General features: G+C 39.9%; 1 protein-coding gene across 1 annotated transcript in view; it reads right to left on the reverse strand.

The window, feature by feature from the left end:
- The window catches only part of prex1 (phosphatidylinositol-3,4,5-trisphosphate-dependent Rac exchange factor 1), a 73542-nt gene that overhangs the window by 19501 nt on the left and 36591 nt on the right, over window positions 1-17450 (reverse strand). The window contains exons 11-21 of the mRNA XM_025059479.1: window positions 14829-14929; window positions 13000-13103; window positions 12620-12669; window positions 11172-11247; window positions 10347-10419; window positions 6937-7082; window positions 5351-5443; window positions 3245-3393; window positions 3069-3154; window positions 1604-1743; window positions 1-19 (exon numbers count right to left, since the gene is read on the reverse strand). The exon at window positions 1-19 is cut by the window's left edge and continues 117 nt beyond it. Coding sequence (XP_024915247.1) covers window positions 1-19; window positions 1604-1743; window positions 3069-3154; window positions 3245-3393; window positions 5351-5443; window positions 6937-7082; window positions 10347-10419; window positions 11172-11247; window positions 12620-12669; window positions 13000-13103; window positions 14829-14929 — 1037 coding nt within the window. The remainder of the gene's footprint in view (window positions 20-1603; window positions 1744-3068; window positions 3155-3244; window positions 3394-5350; window positions 5444-6936; window positions 7083-10346; window positions 10420-11171; window positions 11248-12619; window positions 12670-12999; window positions 13104-14828; window positions 14930-17450) is intronic.

Genomic DNA, 17450 nt, shown 5'->3' on the forward strand with positions numbered 1-17450 from the left:
CACGGTAAACCCACTGACACTGCAGGAAGGAGAGATCAGTTAAACAATAATATGTCAAAGGATAGGATAGGATAAGGAAAGGTTCTGGATATTCACGCTTTTTATACAGAAATTGGGAAGGAAACTATTTCAAGTGTTTACAGATTCTTCATTCAGGGTCGGTGGTTGTGGCCCACTGAACTCATCAGAGTACTCGACGGCATCAACGACATTCTACTGTAGTAATCTGTACTCCTGTTATCTGAATTAGAAAACACTGACTGAAACTAGTCCAGGACAAGTCTGCTGACCTGAGCCTGTTTACTATGTGTGAGCAAAAAGAACTGCTGAGGAAGAATAGGTCAGACTGAAGAGAACATTAAAACAACAGTAGAGCTCTATGCAGTAAGTGGAACATCCTACTCTGTCTGCAGCCTAGTGAAATACTGCCCGGAGACATGAACTGCTGCTGTAGGAATGTCAAAACAACCTGCTGAGAGTTTTTCACTGTCTGACATCAGTCATGTTATATGGTGTGTGAGCACACGTACCAAAGTCATGATTTAGCTTCTTATGAAAATCTCAATGGGCATTACATTACTTTATTACAGTATAACCCTGGAGTATTCCTGGAAGCAGGAACACACAGATTTCTGCCGACTACTTTTGTCGCTTTGGGTTGTAAAATCCTTTGAGCTGAAACATGTTGAACTCTCGCTACATGTCGCCAGCAGCAGCAGCGATAGCCAGTAATTTATGTTGTCGGGGACTGGGCCACCCAAAGCTGCAGTCTTAAATGGCAATAAAATTCAAAAAATCTTTTCATATGACATCACTTTGTGTCGATGCAGAGATGAATCCTTTACACTAATTCTGTTGTAGTGTCAGAGAGATACTGTAGCTGTGTTGTTACTTTTACTCTGCTAATGGTAATTTATAGAGCATCCCAGAACAGGAATGACTACAGTAGGTCACAGGGCTCTGTCCCACACTGTGGAAAGATCTGATGATAAACATCCATGGCTGCTGCTAGTTACACTGATATGGTGCATGTTCATCTTTTGTCTGCGTTTATGTATTTTTAGGATAGGATTCATAGTGTAAGAGGATCCAGCCTGTTATCAGGAAATTCAATTCCTGCACTGACTCTCTCAGGGCGCCCGCTGCTCCTCAGCGACGCTTTAAATGGACAAACTTCAATGTGTGTATACTTGTCTGTATATGCAGATGGCTAATAAAGCTGCTTCTTCCACTTCTTCTAGCTTAACAGAGTACTCCGTATCTAAATGTGGCCCAATATGAGGTGACAAGTAGTGGGGGTGGTTCTGAATTTAGTTCTCTGGGGTCATGTAGCTATCTATCATTATGATAATTACACACAGTAGGTGGTCAGAGGAGCCTGCTTTACTGTGATCTGATATCAGATGACACACATCTGTCGGTCGGTCATTCCCCGATCATTAGATTAGGGCTGGTCAAATTTCCATACAATTATTTAATCAATTACATCTGATTTCATCAAGCAGTGCAAAGAACTGTATAACTTTGACTGATAACTATAATATAATTTCTGACATATATTCAATTACAAAAATGTAATTTGAAGGTTTGTTTTCCCCCTCACCATCTTCAGAGGCTCCTGGTGTGTGTGCTGTGCAGTAAAGTGTTCCAGAACCTCCTCATAATCACTGCAGTTGACGTTGTTGCCGTTCACTTTCAGGATGACCTGACCGGGCTGAAGACCGGCCCCTGCTGCCTCCCAACCTGAAACACAGGGTCAGAGGTCATGGGGTGACACATGGCGGAACCTCATACAACACTGTATGTGATTTTGGTAAACAAGAAATTAAAGTAGATGAAACATGTCTAAAATATTATTAGTATTAAGTATTTAAGGTGTTTTTCAGTTTTTACCACATCTTCAAAAAATCTGTTTTGTGTATAAGGTAAAAACAAACAAATAGGATTCTGCACTGTTTCAACATGTCCTGAACTCTTAGTGGCTTAACAGCCTTGAAGTCCAATCAACACCTCAATGATCTTGATCTAAAAATACACACTCTGACATCACGTCTAATCAGAACGCTTGTGGTTACATCACTTTTGAGGGTTCTTGGCCCATGACTGGACAGCAAACATGGGGAATGATTGAAAAACGAAGTAATAAATCATGACATGGAGGAGGAAAATATTGCGTATTACATACAAGCAGTGAACCAGGAGTGAAAAAGGACTGTAGGAAAAATAGGAAAATGATGTTGGTGCCTTGAAAAAAACAGCAACAAGAAATCCAGAGACTAAGCCCTCGGTCATAACAAATCTGAGAAAAAAAAAAAAAAACTGAACCAAGAGATCATGTTCTATGACCAATCAGCAGTTAGTCTCCACACTGTTTTTCTGTGTCACGTCTGGTTTCCACATTTGAGTTTCCTCTCTTATCCAACGTCTCATAAATCTCTTTATTTTTGCACATTGTAGGTGTCACAAACATCTGGCTCAGGAGAGGAACATTCTTTTTTTGTATTTTTCCAAACACATTTGTACCTGAGATCACAGAGCTGTTTGTATGTGTGTGTGTGTAAAAGTAGTCTTTGCTCTGTCAGGGCTCTGAACCCTGACCACAGGCTGTCTGGCTGACAGGTGGCCATTAAATCCTAATAGCAGAAGGTAACAGGTGGTTGCAGGCTACAGTTACCTAATTTTTCCTTTGAGTTTGTCTGAAATGGTTTGTCTTTCTGACACCTAAACAGTTTCTAAGCCTTAACCTACACTGGCATTACAAAAACAAGGTCAGGGTCTTGCTCATCTATTAAGAAAAAGATATGTTGCACTGACAGCCAACAGAGCCCAGCTGTAGATAAGTCCTTTAAATCAGCAGTCCTCAACCACTTTAGTACCAAGGACCAGTTGGCGAGTACTGGTGTGTGGTACTGGTGGATCGGTAATTTTTCCAAATAATTTTTATAAATAAATACATACTTACAGGTCTAACTATTTGGTTGGGTGTTACTTCTTATTTTCTCAGTCTCACGCTGTGTTAATATAAGACACAGTAAATAAAAGAAACTATATTGTGCACTGTCACTCACCCTTCCTGACAGCATGGACATGAGGAGGACAGGAGCCACTGAGTCTGAAGGACAGGCTGTCTGGGTTGTCAGGTATCTTCACAATCCTTACACAAGAGTTAACATCAGTGAGATTAGTCCATACAGTGTTTAGACATTTGTTTGTTTGTGTTATCTCTCATTCTGTGTTCCCTCACTCTTTGGCTTTGGTGGCGACCAGCAGTCGAAGCGAGCGTCGTATGTAGAAGGACTGACTGATCATGGTTTCCACCTCGGAAAATGGCCTGAGAAAGAGCAGGTCCTCGTTGATGGTGTAGATCTTCCTGCCCACCTGCAGTCCAGCCATCTGGGCAGATAAACAGGAAACAGAGGGCTGTTATTTTTAGATGGCAGCTTATTTCAATGCCACATAAAGTTGGACATTCAGGTGTGTCTGAATCTGTCTGTGCTATTTTCTGCCCCTGGTGTCTGTTTTACACATACTTTTAGGAGATCTTTAAATATGTTCAGGTTCAAAAATATTTTCCAAATGACAAAACCCAAAAGCATCACAGCCTGCTGCACATTATCACACACAGTCATCCTGCTCATCTTCACTTCTCCTGTGAGAATAAAGCAGCCTTTGTAGGTCTGCTGTGTGAGTCCAGTGTCCTGGGCACAGCTCTGGAGGGGAAGCCTTGGCTGAGCCCAGGCCCCAGATCTGGATCATGGCCCAAGATAGAGGTAGGAATGACTGGGAGGAGTCACAGTCATCTGAATGTATGTGTGTGTGTGTGTGTGTGTGTGTGTGTCAGGCTCTTTCAGAGCACCATGGGAATCAGCTGAGCTTTATTCACTCTTCTGGCACAGGGCTGTGTCACAAGTAGAAATCCTGTTATTTTTGGTGAACGTGAAATGAATAAAGAGCATTAGATACAGAGAGAGAGGGGAAAAGGTGCAGCTGGGAGCAAAAAAAAAATTGGATTTACTGTTTGAAGCAGGCAGCGTAGAAAAAGAAAGATTATCCAGAGATTGGATGAGGGGAAGAGCAGTGTGAGGAAAAGTGCTATGACTAAAATAAAAATAAGCAATGGCTGATCTGGAGCCAGGGGAAGCGTTGCAATAATAATGTAAAATAATTTTAATTTTCTCTCTTACAATAACAAGGACATTTTACTGTAGTTTTTTTTTGTTGTAGACTGTGGCAAGTATTTACATTAAAATATCTAATTTTATAGATTCCTGTCCTCGTCCTCACCCTTCCTTGGAGATGTAAAATACTGTCTCGTGCATGTGTGATTAAAATAAAGCAATGTATTCATGTCCAAAACAAGCAAACACAGGCAGTCTGCTAATTAGACAAGGTCAACAGTGTGATTTGCCTCCGCCGTGTCAGTGATGAGTCAAGACAATGCCAAGAAAAACCTACTGCTGCTTGGCATTACTCCAATGAAATCAGGAGCATAAGTCAACACCACTGAGCCATCAGATTTAGCCTTGAACAAGTACAGATATGCTGAGAGGAGTGGTAAAAAAATGAATGTTGTACTACTTAATTATCAAACAAAATCCATCTGATTGTTAGTGGAAGTAAAAGTAAATAAAAGAGGGAGAGAAAAGAATTTAAGTCTGCACCTCAAGGCTAAGGTATATTCCACTATACCCAAACTACATTCTAAAAATACATATCTTCTGATGGATTTTTTAAGTGATCTGGTCCACTGGATTCAATCCAGAGTAAGGAAAAGATTGAAAGATAGATCATAAGATCATAAATTATTTCAAATTCCATTTCGGCAAATACAAACCATTTTGTTGCCAAGATGTTTTTTTGTTAAAAGCAGATTAAAAGAATAGAAAAAAAGAAGGTTGAAGAGAAATGTGAGGCCTGTGGCACCTTGTGGAGAGCAGGTAACTGAAGAAAAAAACAGGCGTGTCTAAAGGACATCTTTTAGACAGCAGTGACAGTCACTGTCTAATACTTATTTAGTAAACAGTAAAATATGAGTGTTTTTTTAGTCTGGGACATTACACCGACATGCCCCTCGTCAACATTGTGTGTACTTTAAATCCCCCAGGCTGTGTTTGTAATAACTTAAATGCTTCACATGTGTAAGTGTTTTGCGGAGGTGATGAGAGTGTAGCACGTCTAATGGAGCAGCCGTCAGTCACTCCAGTGACCTTTGAGAAGGAACGGATGGAGCCTGACAGCTAACTGTCCAACTGTAGACAACCATTCTCTACTGGAACTAATACCCTGGGGCTGTGTGTGTGTGTGTGTGTGTGTGACTGTGCAGTGAGTGTGTGTGTGTGTTGACTGTTACTGTGTCATGTGAGCCCTTGGTGACAGATTTCACCACAATGGCCTTGTTTTTCTCCTCAATCTCAAAGCCGTAGTCCTCCTCCTCGGGGTGTATCTGACACAGGAGAACATCAACACGTTCACTGCTAACACTCAGACTGGTGACTGATGGACACAGATAATATGCTACGATGTTTCAGGAGCAATCATGTGGAAATGCTGGCACTTTACCCTTCTATATTTGTCTACTCATATACTAACACACCCATTTCTCATCACTTTGGACAGCATATTAAATTGTTTCTTCAGAACCAGTGGTTTTCATCACACATCAGCTGTGGTGCATCTAAAAACCTACTTCTCTGCTCCTCCTACTGTATTGTATTCCCTGTTGGGGTGAGACTAAGTTAAACGCTGTCATCACCAAACACATTAGCCAGCATCCATTAGTGTAAGCTACCACTGGGACCATCTTCCTGCTGCATGGCTGTGATAAGAGAGAAATCTGCTGTTTCATCAGAGGAGATGGCTGTGTTGAATAAAGGGTTCCTCCACTTTACCCCACTTTTAGCCAGGAGGGGGAATTAGTTGAGCTAATCAAGGAGGGAAAAATCACTTTTACTGTGTGTGAACAGGCAGATAGTGAGATTTACCCTGACTCGCAGAGTTAAAAGGGATTTCTGGTAAGCTTCTAAATTTCCCTGAGGAAAGTGAACTTTAATAATCTGTTCACTTCCTAAAAAAACAGTTGTAAATAAATCGGTTCTAATCTAACTATTTTGGTAAATCAAGCTTCTTTGTAATGATAATTAATAATATTTTGTAATAGTAGTTCAATTTTTGTTTGACAATCTCATGGTCTCAGGCACTGACTTCAAGTCACCAGCAAAGCACAATGTTTGATTGTACACTACAATCCAATTTGGAGGAATAAAGAACCGTAAAGCACATCATTAGGAATGGGGATGAAAGTGCTAACACCACATGATTGTGCAAACATTCCCACACACTCCATGTCCACTCGCAGACAGAATTATAATTAGTTGTTGTGCTTTTTATTTGCCTCCTCTAGATGGAAATGGAAAAAATCCGCCTCACTCACCAGAAACAGCCTGTTTGGATCAGAGACTTTCAAAATAAAAGGGTGTTAATACTGGCTACAAATGGTTGTCTTAAACATATCATGTTGACTGTTGAAGTGATCACACTAAATTCAGAACATTGTCTTTGTCAATGGTACTGAGAACAGAAAAGAGGATTTATGACAATGACGTCAGAGGACATTATAGTGACATTCCTACTTCCTGCAGACTATTTTTAAAATCAAACCAGCGGCGGCAGCTGGTTCGTGTGTCTGTCTCTAGAAAAGACCCCATAATGTCAATATGCAAACAAATATAGGTGGTCACAATGACATTCATTTCTCTATTGCAAGCATTCTATTGCATATTTAGTTCAGACTCTGTTTAAATCTCTGTTTTAACACTAATATTTTCCACCAAATAGAACAAAAATTGATAAAGTAAGCTGGAGAATTTCCATGTGTTGAACCATATGGAGTCTGTGTGTGTCTGTGTGAGAGAGAGTGCATATGTGCATTCATCTCACCACAAGAGACTTGGCCAAGATGTTTTCAATGAGCTTGAAGTCATTGCGTTGCAGCTGCTTGCTCTTGGTGCTCGTGCCTTCGGTTTCCTCATCCGCATAGAAACGGAAAAACTGGGACTCATCTTTGAACTCACTCTTCTCCAAAACTACGGAAGAAAATGAACATGTTAACAGGAAGCACTGACAAATTCCAAATAGCAAAATGGTTACATGTCATTTTTTCCAATTAAAGGTTGGTTAAAATGTCGGCCTTTCATGAGATCATTTAATGTTGGCCTTGTTTTGTTGGTCCCTGCAGAAAGACATAAAAAGCTGTCGCTTAATCTGCGGGCACAAACAAGATAACTGCGGATTAGATCATTAGCTCATTATGCTCACACAACTTCAAACATCTGGATGCAAAACCACATGTGGGTCGGAGCCAACACACACTGAGGTCAGAACGAGTCTCCAGAGAAGACGAGGAACTTTATGATGTGTGTGTCTGAGCCTCCATCCAAACACATGAGAGCTTTCAAAAAAACTATCAGAAGCACAAAACACATGCTTCTCCAGTTGCATAATTTTTTGCAGCCTGCTTGAGAAGGATTATCAAGAGCCTGGTGGCTTTAGAGGCACTGAAATCTTCATGATCGTATTTGTGAAAGTGTTGGGTCGCAGACAAGTTAATGTTAATGCTATGAGGCCCAAAGTTCATGGAAATATCAAAGCAGCCAAATATTACTAGGTGAAGCGTGCAAGTGTGGTTTGTGTGAAGCCGAGGGCCTCAGGTACCCAGGTGTTCAGAGATTTTGAAATCATCTGGCACATTCAGACAAACTAATGCCTCCACAAACACTGTCAAACACACAGGCCACGCCCCCTTAACACCTTAGCTGGTCTCACAGCAACTCAAACACGCATTTCCCGTGAGTCATGTGGGCCGTGGCCATACAGTGTAGTGACTGGAGGGTGTGTTGTTCCAGAAACCTCTACTACAATGCCATAGATACACAATACAATACACAATCAGAAGAAAGACAGATTTCTATGCCAAGCATGAATGTAATCATCTCAGAGACATTTAAATAAAAACATCTCTCCTTGGTCTATTAAAGAGTTTTTATATCATCTGTTTGGAGCGTCCAGAACTTTGACCAGATCTGCGAAGGTTGTGACTCATCTGAGGGTGTGTGGAAGTAGACAACTGGACTTGCTTAAGGCTCGAGAACATATTTCACCATCATCGTTCAAAACGCCTTTTCACTTCAGGTTCCAAAATGTGTAGCAACAATTTCAGAACTGAAGATGCCTTTTGGATGAGAGGATAAAGTCTGGTTGCATTCTTTTAAAAGTCCTCAACCAGGACCTGATGCCCTAAGATTCTAAAATACTCTAATATATATATATATATATATATATATATAAATCAGCACTTAATTATATTTCTTTAAAGGAAATAAGAAAAATGAGAAAAGGGGAAAAAGGAGACTTAAGGTTAAAAGAACATTTATTTATTTATATTGAAAAACAAAACCTGGTATAGAACTGTGCGCACACCTGAATACCAAAAAGATATAATTCAGCTTTGATATTTGTTGTCATTTTCCAAACAGAGACAGAGAGGGAGTGTGGACAGGGGTTCAAAAGGACCCAGGTGTCAGAGAACAGGCCAAGAGTCGACAAAGCACAACAAAGAGTGACGTCAGCAGAGGAGAGGTGAGAGGAGAGCTTTGACAGAGCCAGGCTGTGACCCTACAGAAGTGCAGGAGGAAGGGGAGTCAAAAGGAACAGGTGACTCCTTCAAACAGATGGTAGCGAGAAGTAGGTGTGTGTGTGTGTGTGTGTGTGTGTGTTTTAAAGTCAATAAAAACAGAAGCGAGAGCTGTTCTGACAGCTCAGAAGGAACTGATCAGCTGTCAGTGAATGATAGCAAAAAACTGGCTTAGAACTGGATTCAGAAAAAAGGAAAAGAAAATGTGCCACATGGCAGAGTTGCCCAAAGGCTGGTTCAGGGCCCACAACTGCAAAAGTTAAAGTAAAATACCTATGTGTAGGTAATTCTTCTGTTTAACAATGCCTAACTTTTAAAAAAAATTAATATCAGTGTGAAGAACAACACTCAGAATAATCAGAAATGTTATGCTGTGTCCATTCATGAGAAATGACTATGTGTAAAGTATCAGTGGTTACCAAAAAGAAAGGGGGGGGGGGGGGCAGAGTTCTGTCACAGACTAGTCAGTAAAAGTTCTTTATTGGTGTCAGAAATATTTTTTTTATTTTGTTGTTATGTAATATTTTGTTATAGTTGATAAAGCCACTTAAGATTTCTTCGTTAACATTTCCTTGGCAGAATCTTTTTAGATGGACCAAAAATAAATGATTATATATTTCCACTAGTATTTACATTTTCCCTAAATGTCATCTGATGTACAAACCTGACATCATATTCTAGAAAGGGAAACGTTATTCTCAAGAGAGAAGTAGAGTAACTTCTGAAACCACTGCAGTATTTCAGATGATCCTCCTTTGCACATCTGCAGTGTGTGCTTTTTCTTTTTACTCTAACCTACTCTGAAAATCAAATGCAATTCACTTTTCTACTATTGTTTCAAATACGCTAGTATACAGCATGCACCACTTGGTGTTAACAGGTACTTGAGTTTTCCATCATCGACCACTTTTTTCTAAGTGCTTCTCACTGGGCATACACCTCTACCAATGACGTCCAGTTAAATTTAAGATCAACTGGCAGTCACAGCTCGGTGCTCTGACCCAGACAGACGTGTAGCAAAGCCAAATAGCTCTGGTTAGGGTACACTGCTAATGCTGTTTACATTCAACACGCTGGGCTTGAACCACAGTCGCTCCACATGGACGTGGTCAGTGAGGTTACAGACTTGGATAAACTCAGGGTGCAACGATTTACAATGGTCTGACCTTTTTTTAACTTATGACTAAATGAGGAGGAATATAAAGAAAGAGTGAGTGGAAAAAAACAAACATGGGCAAATGGTTTATAGGTAATTAAATGACACAAAATACAACAGGAGGCAAATAAACATATGAGGCATGAAAATAGAAATATGAACCTTTTGGCCCGTGGGCCACATCTGGCCCGCAAACGGTTCATATCTACTCTGTGACTAGATGTCAATAATCATTTTTCTTATTCTTTTTAATTATTAAAATTCTTTAGTTAGTAAAAACTGTTTGCACTATAGTAATGCACAGTACTTGAATTACACAAATGGTATTTGTAAAATATATGGATTTTCTGTATTGAATGTCCAACATGATGTGACCCACCAATGAAATTATAGTGGCAGCATTGGCCTCATTTCACCTGTTCTAAGGTAATAATTGACCACGTTACTTCAGCGTGTGTGTTCATACAGTACAACCATCATGTACATGTGTGTGTGACTGACCGTGGTGCATGAAGCCACTGTTGCAGAGCCCTACGCCGAGCGTCACTGCATCCTCTCGGGTCGAACAGTCTCCCTGGGAAACCAAATGAATGACGCACACAGTCAGTTAGCCAGTCAGCCAGTCAGCCAGTCAGCCAGTCAGCCAGTCAGCCACCTCTAAAGGCTGTTCACACCTTTTCATGCTCAGCAGACGACAGCACAGCTGGACCGATTTATCTGTGTATGCGCTGGTGTGAAGATGATGATTTGTGAAACCAGCATGTGAAAATAAATATGTCTCGAGGAAGACAGAGACGGATCAGGATACACACCTGAGGCGTCTCAATGTATTTCAGCAGATAAATCCAAGCGCATCATTATTATGAACAGAGCGCAGAACTGAATCTGTTTAATAAGACAGGTGTTGACAGTGTATAAATAGAAATAAAACTATTTGCAGTTGTACCTCTTTAGGCATGTTTTCAAATGTTTCTGTTGAACTGCCATATATAATGTCTGCTCTATACATTTCCTTCTAGATCCAAACGATTTGAGTGTGGTTTTGGTAAAAGTTGCCATATGTGCAGTTCGTAGAGTGGTAGAAATATAATCATCTTTATTGTTTATAAAAATGTGTATTCTGAAATAAATTGATATGATTACCTGATTGCATTTACATAATTACATTCTTAATGTCCCTAAAAAAGGTACAATTCTGGGATTATTATAAGATGACCTCAGAAAAAGATTCTTATTGTGAAGAGTTTTTATGAATTACTCCACTTTCTGTGCCTTTTTAGTATTTTGTACTCTTTGTACTGAAAGGAGAAAGTCAACTATTTTTACCTGTGAGAGAAGCCAGTCCACCAGTTTACTTGCCGGCACCACAGATTTAAAGGTTTTCAGGTGGTGGTCTCTGTCCCTAGAGGGGCAAAAGAGTTCAAAAAAAGGTTACAGTTTTTAATAAAAAAGACTGTATGATAGAGTTCAGTGTCAGCACTTTGAGTATTTATGTATGTATGAAAGTATTTTTCTGCACTATAATTCTAAGGTATGTTGAGGTACAGTATTGGTATACCACATTTTTCTAAATCCAGTCGGAACAACATCAACTTTGTCTTTTAAACTTTGTCGTAAACATATGTGGTCGACAGATCGCTGTGCATCTACAAAGGAAGTGTGGTTGGTATCGCATTTGACAAGAACGTTTCAACACAGAGTAAATTATGAGTGGAATCCACAACAAAAACAATAACAACAACTTTTTTATCTTTTCAGTGTCTCACCACTGCACCACTATGTACGGTCTATGATAGCCCAAATGAGTTAGGGATTAAGGTAACTACAAATAGTGAATCAATTAGGGAAATATGTGAGGTCATAAATGGATAAATGTGCTAAAAAGTTTCATCAGAAATAGCTACATTTTAGCAAAGAGACGTAAAAGTTAGCTAATAAATTAAAGTTGCTAAATCAAATTGATAAAATATGCTTTAAAAAAGTCACCCTTTAAGTGTCTGAAATTGACCCTGTAAAATGAATGAAAAAACAAAGCACAATTCTTCATTATTAATTCCATGCAAAACATCCCTCACCCTTTAACTTTGTAATTAATTATAGCTATTTAGAGAGCGAGGCTAATGTGGAATTAAAAAGCCCAGGCTGTATTACATACACTGGTAATTAGAGGCACTGCCTTTGTATGTTAATAGGATTTGAACCAAGACCAAAAAGCTCTTTGTTTGAGCTGATAGCAAACCTGGGGCCACCTCAGACGGTGTGTGAGTGATGGACAGACCGATAATGTGGAAGCAGGAGAGACTGCAGCAGGACAGAGAAAGTGTTTTTGTGTTTGAGGGCTGTCAGGGCATCATTATTTTTCTCCCACTAAAGTTTTGTAAACTGAACCAACCCCCCATGCCGCAGAGATAAGGAGACAAATGCTCACAATAGTTCTTCATCCTATTACAGCAGCCTCAGATAAACCTGCAGTCACGAAACCGTGTCCTCTGCTTCGCTTCCATTTCAAATGAATTTTAAACACATGGTCGTCTCTGCTGTGGCAGCGGCTGAGGCTAAAGTGTGGCACTGTGTGCAGGTTGTGAGGCTAGAAGGGGGTTTAAGGGCTGCTGTCCTTGGCAGCTCCACAGTTTGTTGGGTCATTACAGGAAAGGTGATGTGGACTGAGCGTAAACCCTGCATGAATATGCATTAAGGCACCTGGAAAAGCAGGGACATTAGCATATATGGAAGGGAGAGGAAGGAAGGGGATGGGGAGGAGGGCAGGTACTCACTTGATGACAGGCATGTGGAGGCTGTGGAGGCGACAGTAGAGCCTCACGCCCTGAAAGAGAGGAAAAGACGTGAGCAGCTGACTCACAGACCGAACACACCTTAGGAAAACAAGAACAAACATGGCTGCAGGGCAGGAGATTTCACTTCAACAAATTGGAGCTAAGAACAAACTAAAGCCTGCATAACCTTAATGTTTATTACATCCGTGATTCAGTTTACTCTGAGGAGGGATTATTGTCTCCAGGGATTCCTGTTGAATAAGGACATAAACTGATGTGTGCGTAAAGCTTATGCAGAAAACAAGGATACAAATACAAATAAGTATGGAGATTAAAATAAAGGCATACGTAGCAAATGGTACATAACAATTTATATTTACCTTCGACATAATGTCCTCCATCTCACTGCGGGCCTTGTAGGTGCCGTCGTCGTAGCGGAATCGGTACAACACCTGCTCATTCTTGAACTGATGCTTGTCTGACACTGAAGCGTCACCAGAAGAAAACAACACTGTTTTAGTTCAAGTTTAATTAGGCAGTGACAAAGACAGATCGTTTTCATTTAATCCTGTTTCCAGGGAAATGTTTACATTTTTTATAAAAAACTGAACAAAACTCGAGTCTCTCAGTTTTGTCTACAACTCATCGCCACATTTTCTTCTTTAAGATTTTTACATCTTGTCCAAATACACACACGGATCAGGTGTGTTTCCGTGTCACGACTAAATTACAACTAGGTCAGAGTTAAGCCTGAATTATATTTTCCATATTCACAGGCAGATTCCATACAGATGAGTCAGCATCTGCTGCAAGACGTGAATCATATCCAAACTGACTCCACCCCCTGAGAAATTTTGCAGAGTAAAGAAATTTTAGGTTCAACAAATTGACATCCCTTATTAGGCTGCCACCAGAGGAGCTGTTTAAAGCAATATATGAGCATCAAATTCAGGATTAATAAAGCTGCTGGTGTAAAATATCTAAATATCTAAGATGAGAAGTTATGGTCAGGACTTGATCAATTATGACAAGAGCATAACAATAGGGCAGGTAGTTGAGGATTCAAAACCTGATAATCTTCTAGGATTGGGCAGCAACACTTTTGGGATTTTCAGTGTGTTTCAAGCAGTATTAGTAGTAATGTGAAGGACATTTCTACAGTAGCTCCAAATCAATGGGTAGTATTTTCTGAAGTTAGGGCAAAAAAGTCAATGTTTGGAGAAAAGGCTGCAGCAACTGTGTGTTTTGGTTGATGGAGCCATGTCCTGCACTGTCAATATTTACTAAGGCACAGGAGCTGCCAGGCCTCATGAAAAACCAAAAACAACTCAAAACCCACACACAAACCAAAACATTTTCATTTCAAATAATTAATCAATCAAAAAATAAATGAAAAACACTATAATGCACACAAAGTGACACAAGCTAACAGTGAATTCAGCCAATCAGAGGCAGTTTGGTTTTTAGTGCACCGAGTTGGCAGAGGCTAAAACAAGCTGCTGCTGTTTTTCTAAGTCTAGACTTAATGTGACTTTCTAAAACCCAGAAGAATGTGCCACAAAATCAGACAGTAAAAAATTCTCCAATGTGGAATTTAGAGACGCGGTCGTCTGAATGGTAAACATTTGAGTAGGAAGTGGCGAGTTTTCAGGCAGGGACATGTACAGTTATGTGGATAAAGATTGTCTTTTGTACTGTGATGTGGTCGACTGTCTCTCCTTTAACTACATATGTCTCTTTTGAAACGTGATGCACGACTTGAGATTCTGTAAATGAGGAGATTCTCTCTGTGAAATCTTTTCTGTTCACACCCTCCTTCAGGTGGTACATTCTCTGCACCTTGTACCTCCAGGGCACAGGCCTCTCTAATTTACCTACAAAGCCCCACTGCAATCCCCCAGAGGACTTCATGTCATCACTGCACCGCTCTGCGGTTATGGGCTCATGTGGAGGAGGATTTTGGGGATTTTCCACAGGTATTAAAGAATATGAAAGTTAAATCTCAGCAAATTTCCTTGGCAAGGCAGCGGGGTGAATCGTCACAGCGGTCTGGGCTAGTGATGCAAAAAATGTCCCCTCAGAAACTGCCTGGACAAGTGTGTGTATTGGTGTATTCCATACACAATATATGGATGTGAATGTCACTGAATCACAAAAGCAGAAATAATATGAGACACATATAAATAATCAGGGTTTTTTTTTGTCTTACCGTGGTGTATGATGCCATTCTCCAGTAAAGCCTGGCCCAGGTTGACTCCTTCTTCAGGTTTACTGATCTCTCCGCTCTCTATCAGCCATGACACAAACTCACTGAAAACACATGGCAAAGATGCTTAGCATTAGCTATGGTAGTTCAGTGATGGAAATTGATTGGTTTCGATTGGCTTTTCTCAAACACAGGGTTTGCTGCTTATTGACAACCAGCGTAAAGTACACGATAGTGTCGATGGTTAGAACATCATGCATAGTTTAGTTGGGGTAGAAGTACTAACGGAATAGTCATGTGAAATGATCAATGATTATTGGTACTGTATAATGTATGGAGTGATGAAAAACATCAGTTACTGTCAGTGCGGCATAGAGATGCTCTGTAATGGTCTGGGGCTGCATTTTTCTCCTGTGAGATTAGGCCCTCGTTAAAATTAATGGAAGCTTGAAAGTGCAGCTGAAGAATGGTCCAGCTATGAGCACTACAGCTCTGTGCATTTCTTCTCACACTGAGAGCGCTGAGCAAATGTTTAAAGAAGAAAATGACTTTCTCCACCTCTGCTTCTTTGCTGTTCATGATATTGAGTGAAATATTTTCCCAGCATAGTGATGAGGTATGAAATGGAGAGCGCAGTACGTGAGTGGATTTGAAGGTTATGTGGAGTTTTGTTTTTAGGCCGTTGTACATCTACTCTTTGTTTAGCTTTTATGTCAGTTGTACAGCACATATATGTGATGAGTTTTTATTTAATACATTTTCTGACGGTCATTGTGTCAAAATTTAATGGCAGGACATTGTTTGCTGTCTATTTAAATACCAAATTATTTAGAAAGATTTGCATATATTAACTAAACAATGCTAAATTAAAGCTATAACTGCCATATTTTTGTAAAACGTTCACCTCTATTAGCTAATCATTAGTGATGCAACCCCACCCAGAGTTTAGAGAGTGTAGATGTCATCAACACAGAAGGCCAACAAGGTTGACCTTAAGGTATTTTAGCTTCATGGTTTGATGTTAACGTTTACTAGTCTCTGTTATGATGCCAATCATTTTCCCAATACTTCTGTCTTATGTTGAGCTGCATCTTGGACACATTTTCTAACTAAAAATACAGGTGTATTGTGCTGTAATCAAACAGCATATCCTGAATTCCATGGTTGATTTGAACACACAACGATAAAAAAGCTTTGGAAACAATCGTGCGATGTGTTTCCTGAGATCTTTCTTTTCTCATTACCACTCATCCTTCATCTTAATCTGTTCCAGCTCCATTTCTATTTCCTTTGTGTACTGCAAACGAGGGTGTGTGTCAGCAGCACACAAGTCACATAACAACTGGAGTTGTTTACGATGTAACCCAGGGGCAGCTTAATCATATCATACAGTTTAGAACTACAACACAGAATATGTATTCTCCCACAGGGAGATTAAAATGATGTCCGCTACCAGTAGCTTCAATAGAAGCTGGTGTTTGTCTTGAAGTCAGCCTTTGAAGCACTCAATCCCCTGGCTTTCCACACAACCAAAGAAAAAATGAAATATTTCCAAACCTAAAACACCCGCAATGACACATTTCAAGTACAGGCTGGAAAACTCAGTCTGACTGAGTCCAACAAATGTAATTTAAAAGGTGTTAACACTGAGCCCTTTCAAAAGAAATAATGGAATTAAGCTGGAGTGATGGGTTGGTATCAAACCGGCAGTCAGCATCTTATAATGCAATGAGCACTCACAGTGTAACCGACATTAATCTCATCAGCAAGACAAATGCTTGGCTAATGTGAGTTGCACTCTTCTGCAGGAAATGGCTGAGCGATACAGTGAGGAAAGTGGTTGATAGTGGAAAATGCAATAAGAGAGAGCCAAATTGGCAAAGAGACAAACAAAGAATGAGGCAAATATGAATTATCGACTACAGATCTGACATTCAGCAAGTTCACATGTGACACACTTACAGCCCCACTGGATGACTGTGGGACTACTGTCCTTGTATTTAAAGAATACAAATGCAAAACAGATTCACTGCAGATTGTAATTACTCACCAACAGTTATAAGTGCAACATAACTATTGAAATTACCATAGATCTTTATTACATTTCAAATTTGGAAATTGTTGAGATTAGACTTGCTGTTTGTAAGTGAAATAGTTTCTTATCATCACACCGTGTTTATTGTGTAATATTTTTCAATACACAAAAAACATTCACTCTTAATTTATTCATATTTTTCTGGTATACCTAGTATTTTGTGTTTTCACTAGTATTATAGTATTTATTTATTCCAACTATTTACCGTACTTGGCTGCGAAGCGAGCTCCGCTCAAGAATTTGTGTGTCTGAACTGTCTGGCTTTATGCACAAATGGCCAATCAAAATCTTGAATTTTGATTTTAGTTCAATAAATATACATATAGTTCAGTACCAGAAGGGTGAACATGTGGGGATGTTTTTAAGGAGAGTCTGCTGTACCAGTCATACACATTAACACTCATTGACCAAACGGTCAGTCAGCAGACCCCATTATACTCCAGTCAAGTGGTCATTATTTATTTTTCCCTGAAGGTGGTGCCAGAAGGAATTTTAAATGAGGCACAGGACCCGACAACTTCTGGAAGTTG

This window comes from Cynoglossus semilaevis, chromosome 10, assembly GCF_000523025.1.
Source record: "Cynoglossus semilaevis isolate Cse_v1.0 chromosome 10, Cse_v1.0, whole genome shotgun sequence".
Lineage (NCBI taxonomy): Eukaryota > Metazoa > Chordata > Actinopteri > Pleuronectiformes > Cynoglossidae > Cynoglossus > Cynoglossus semilaevis.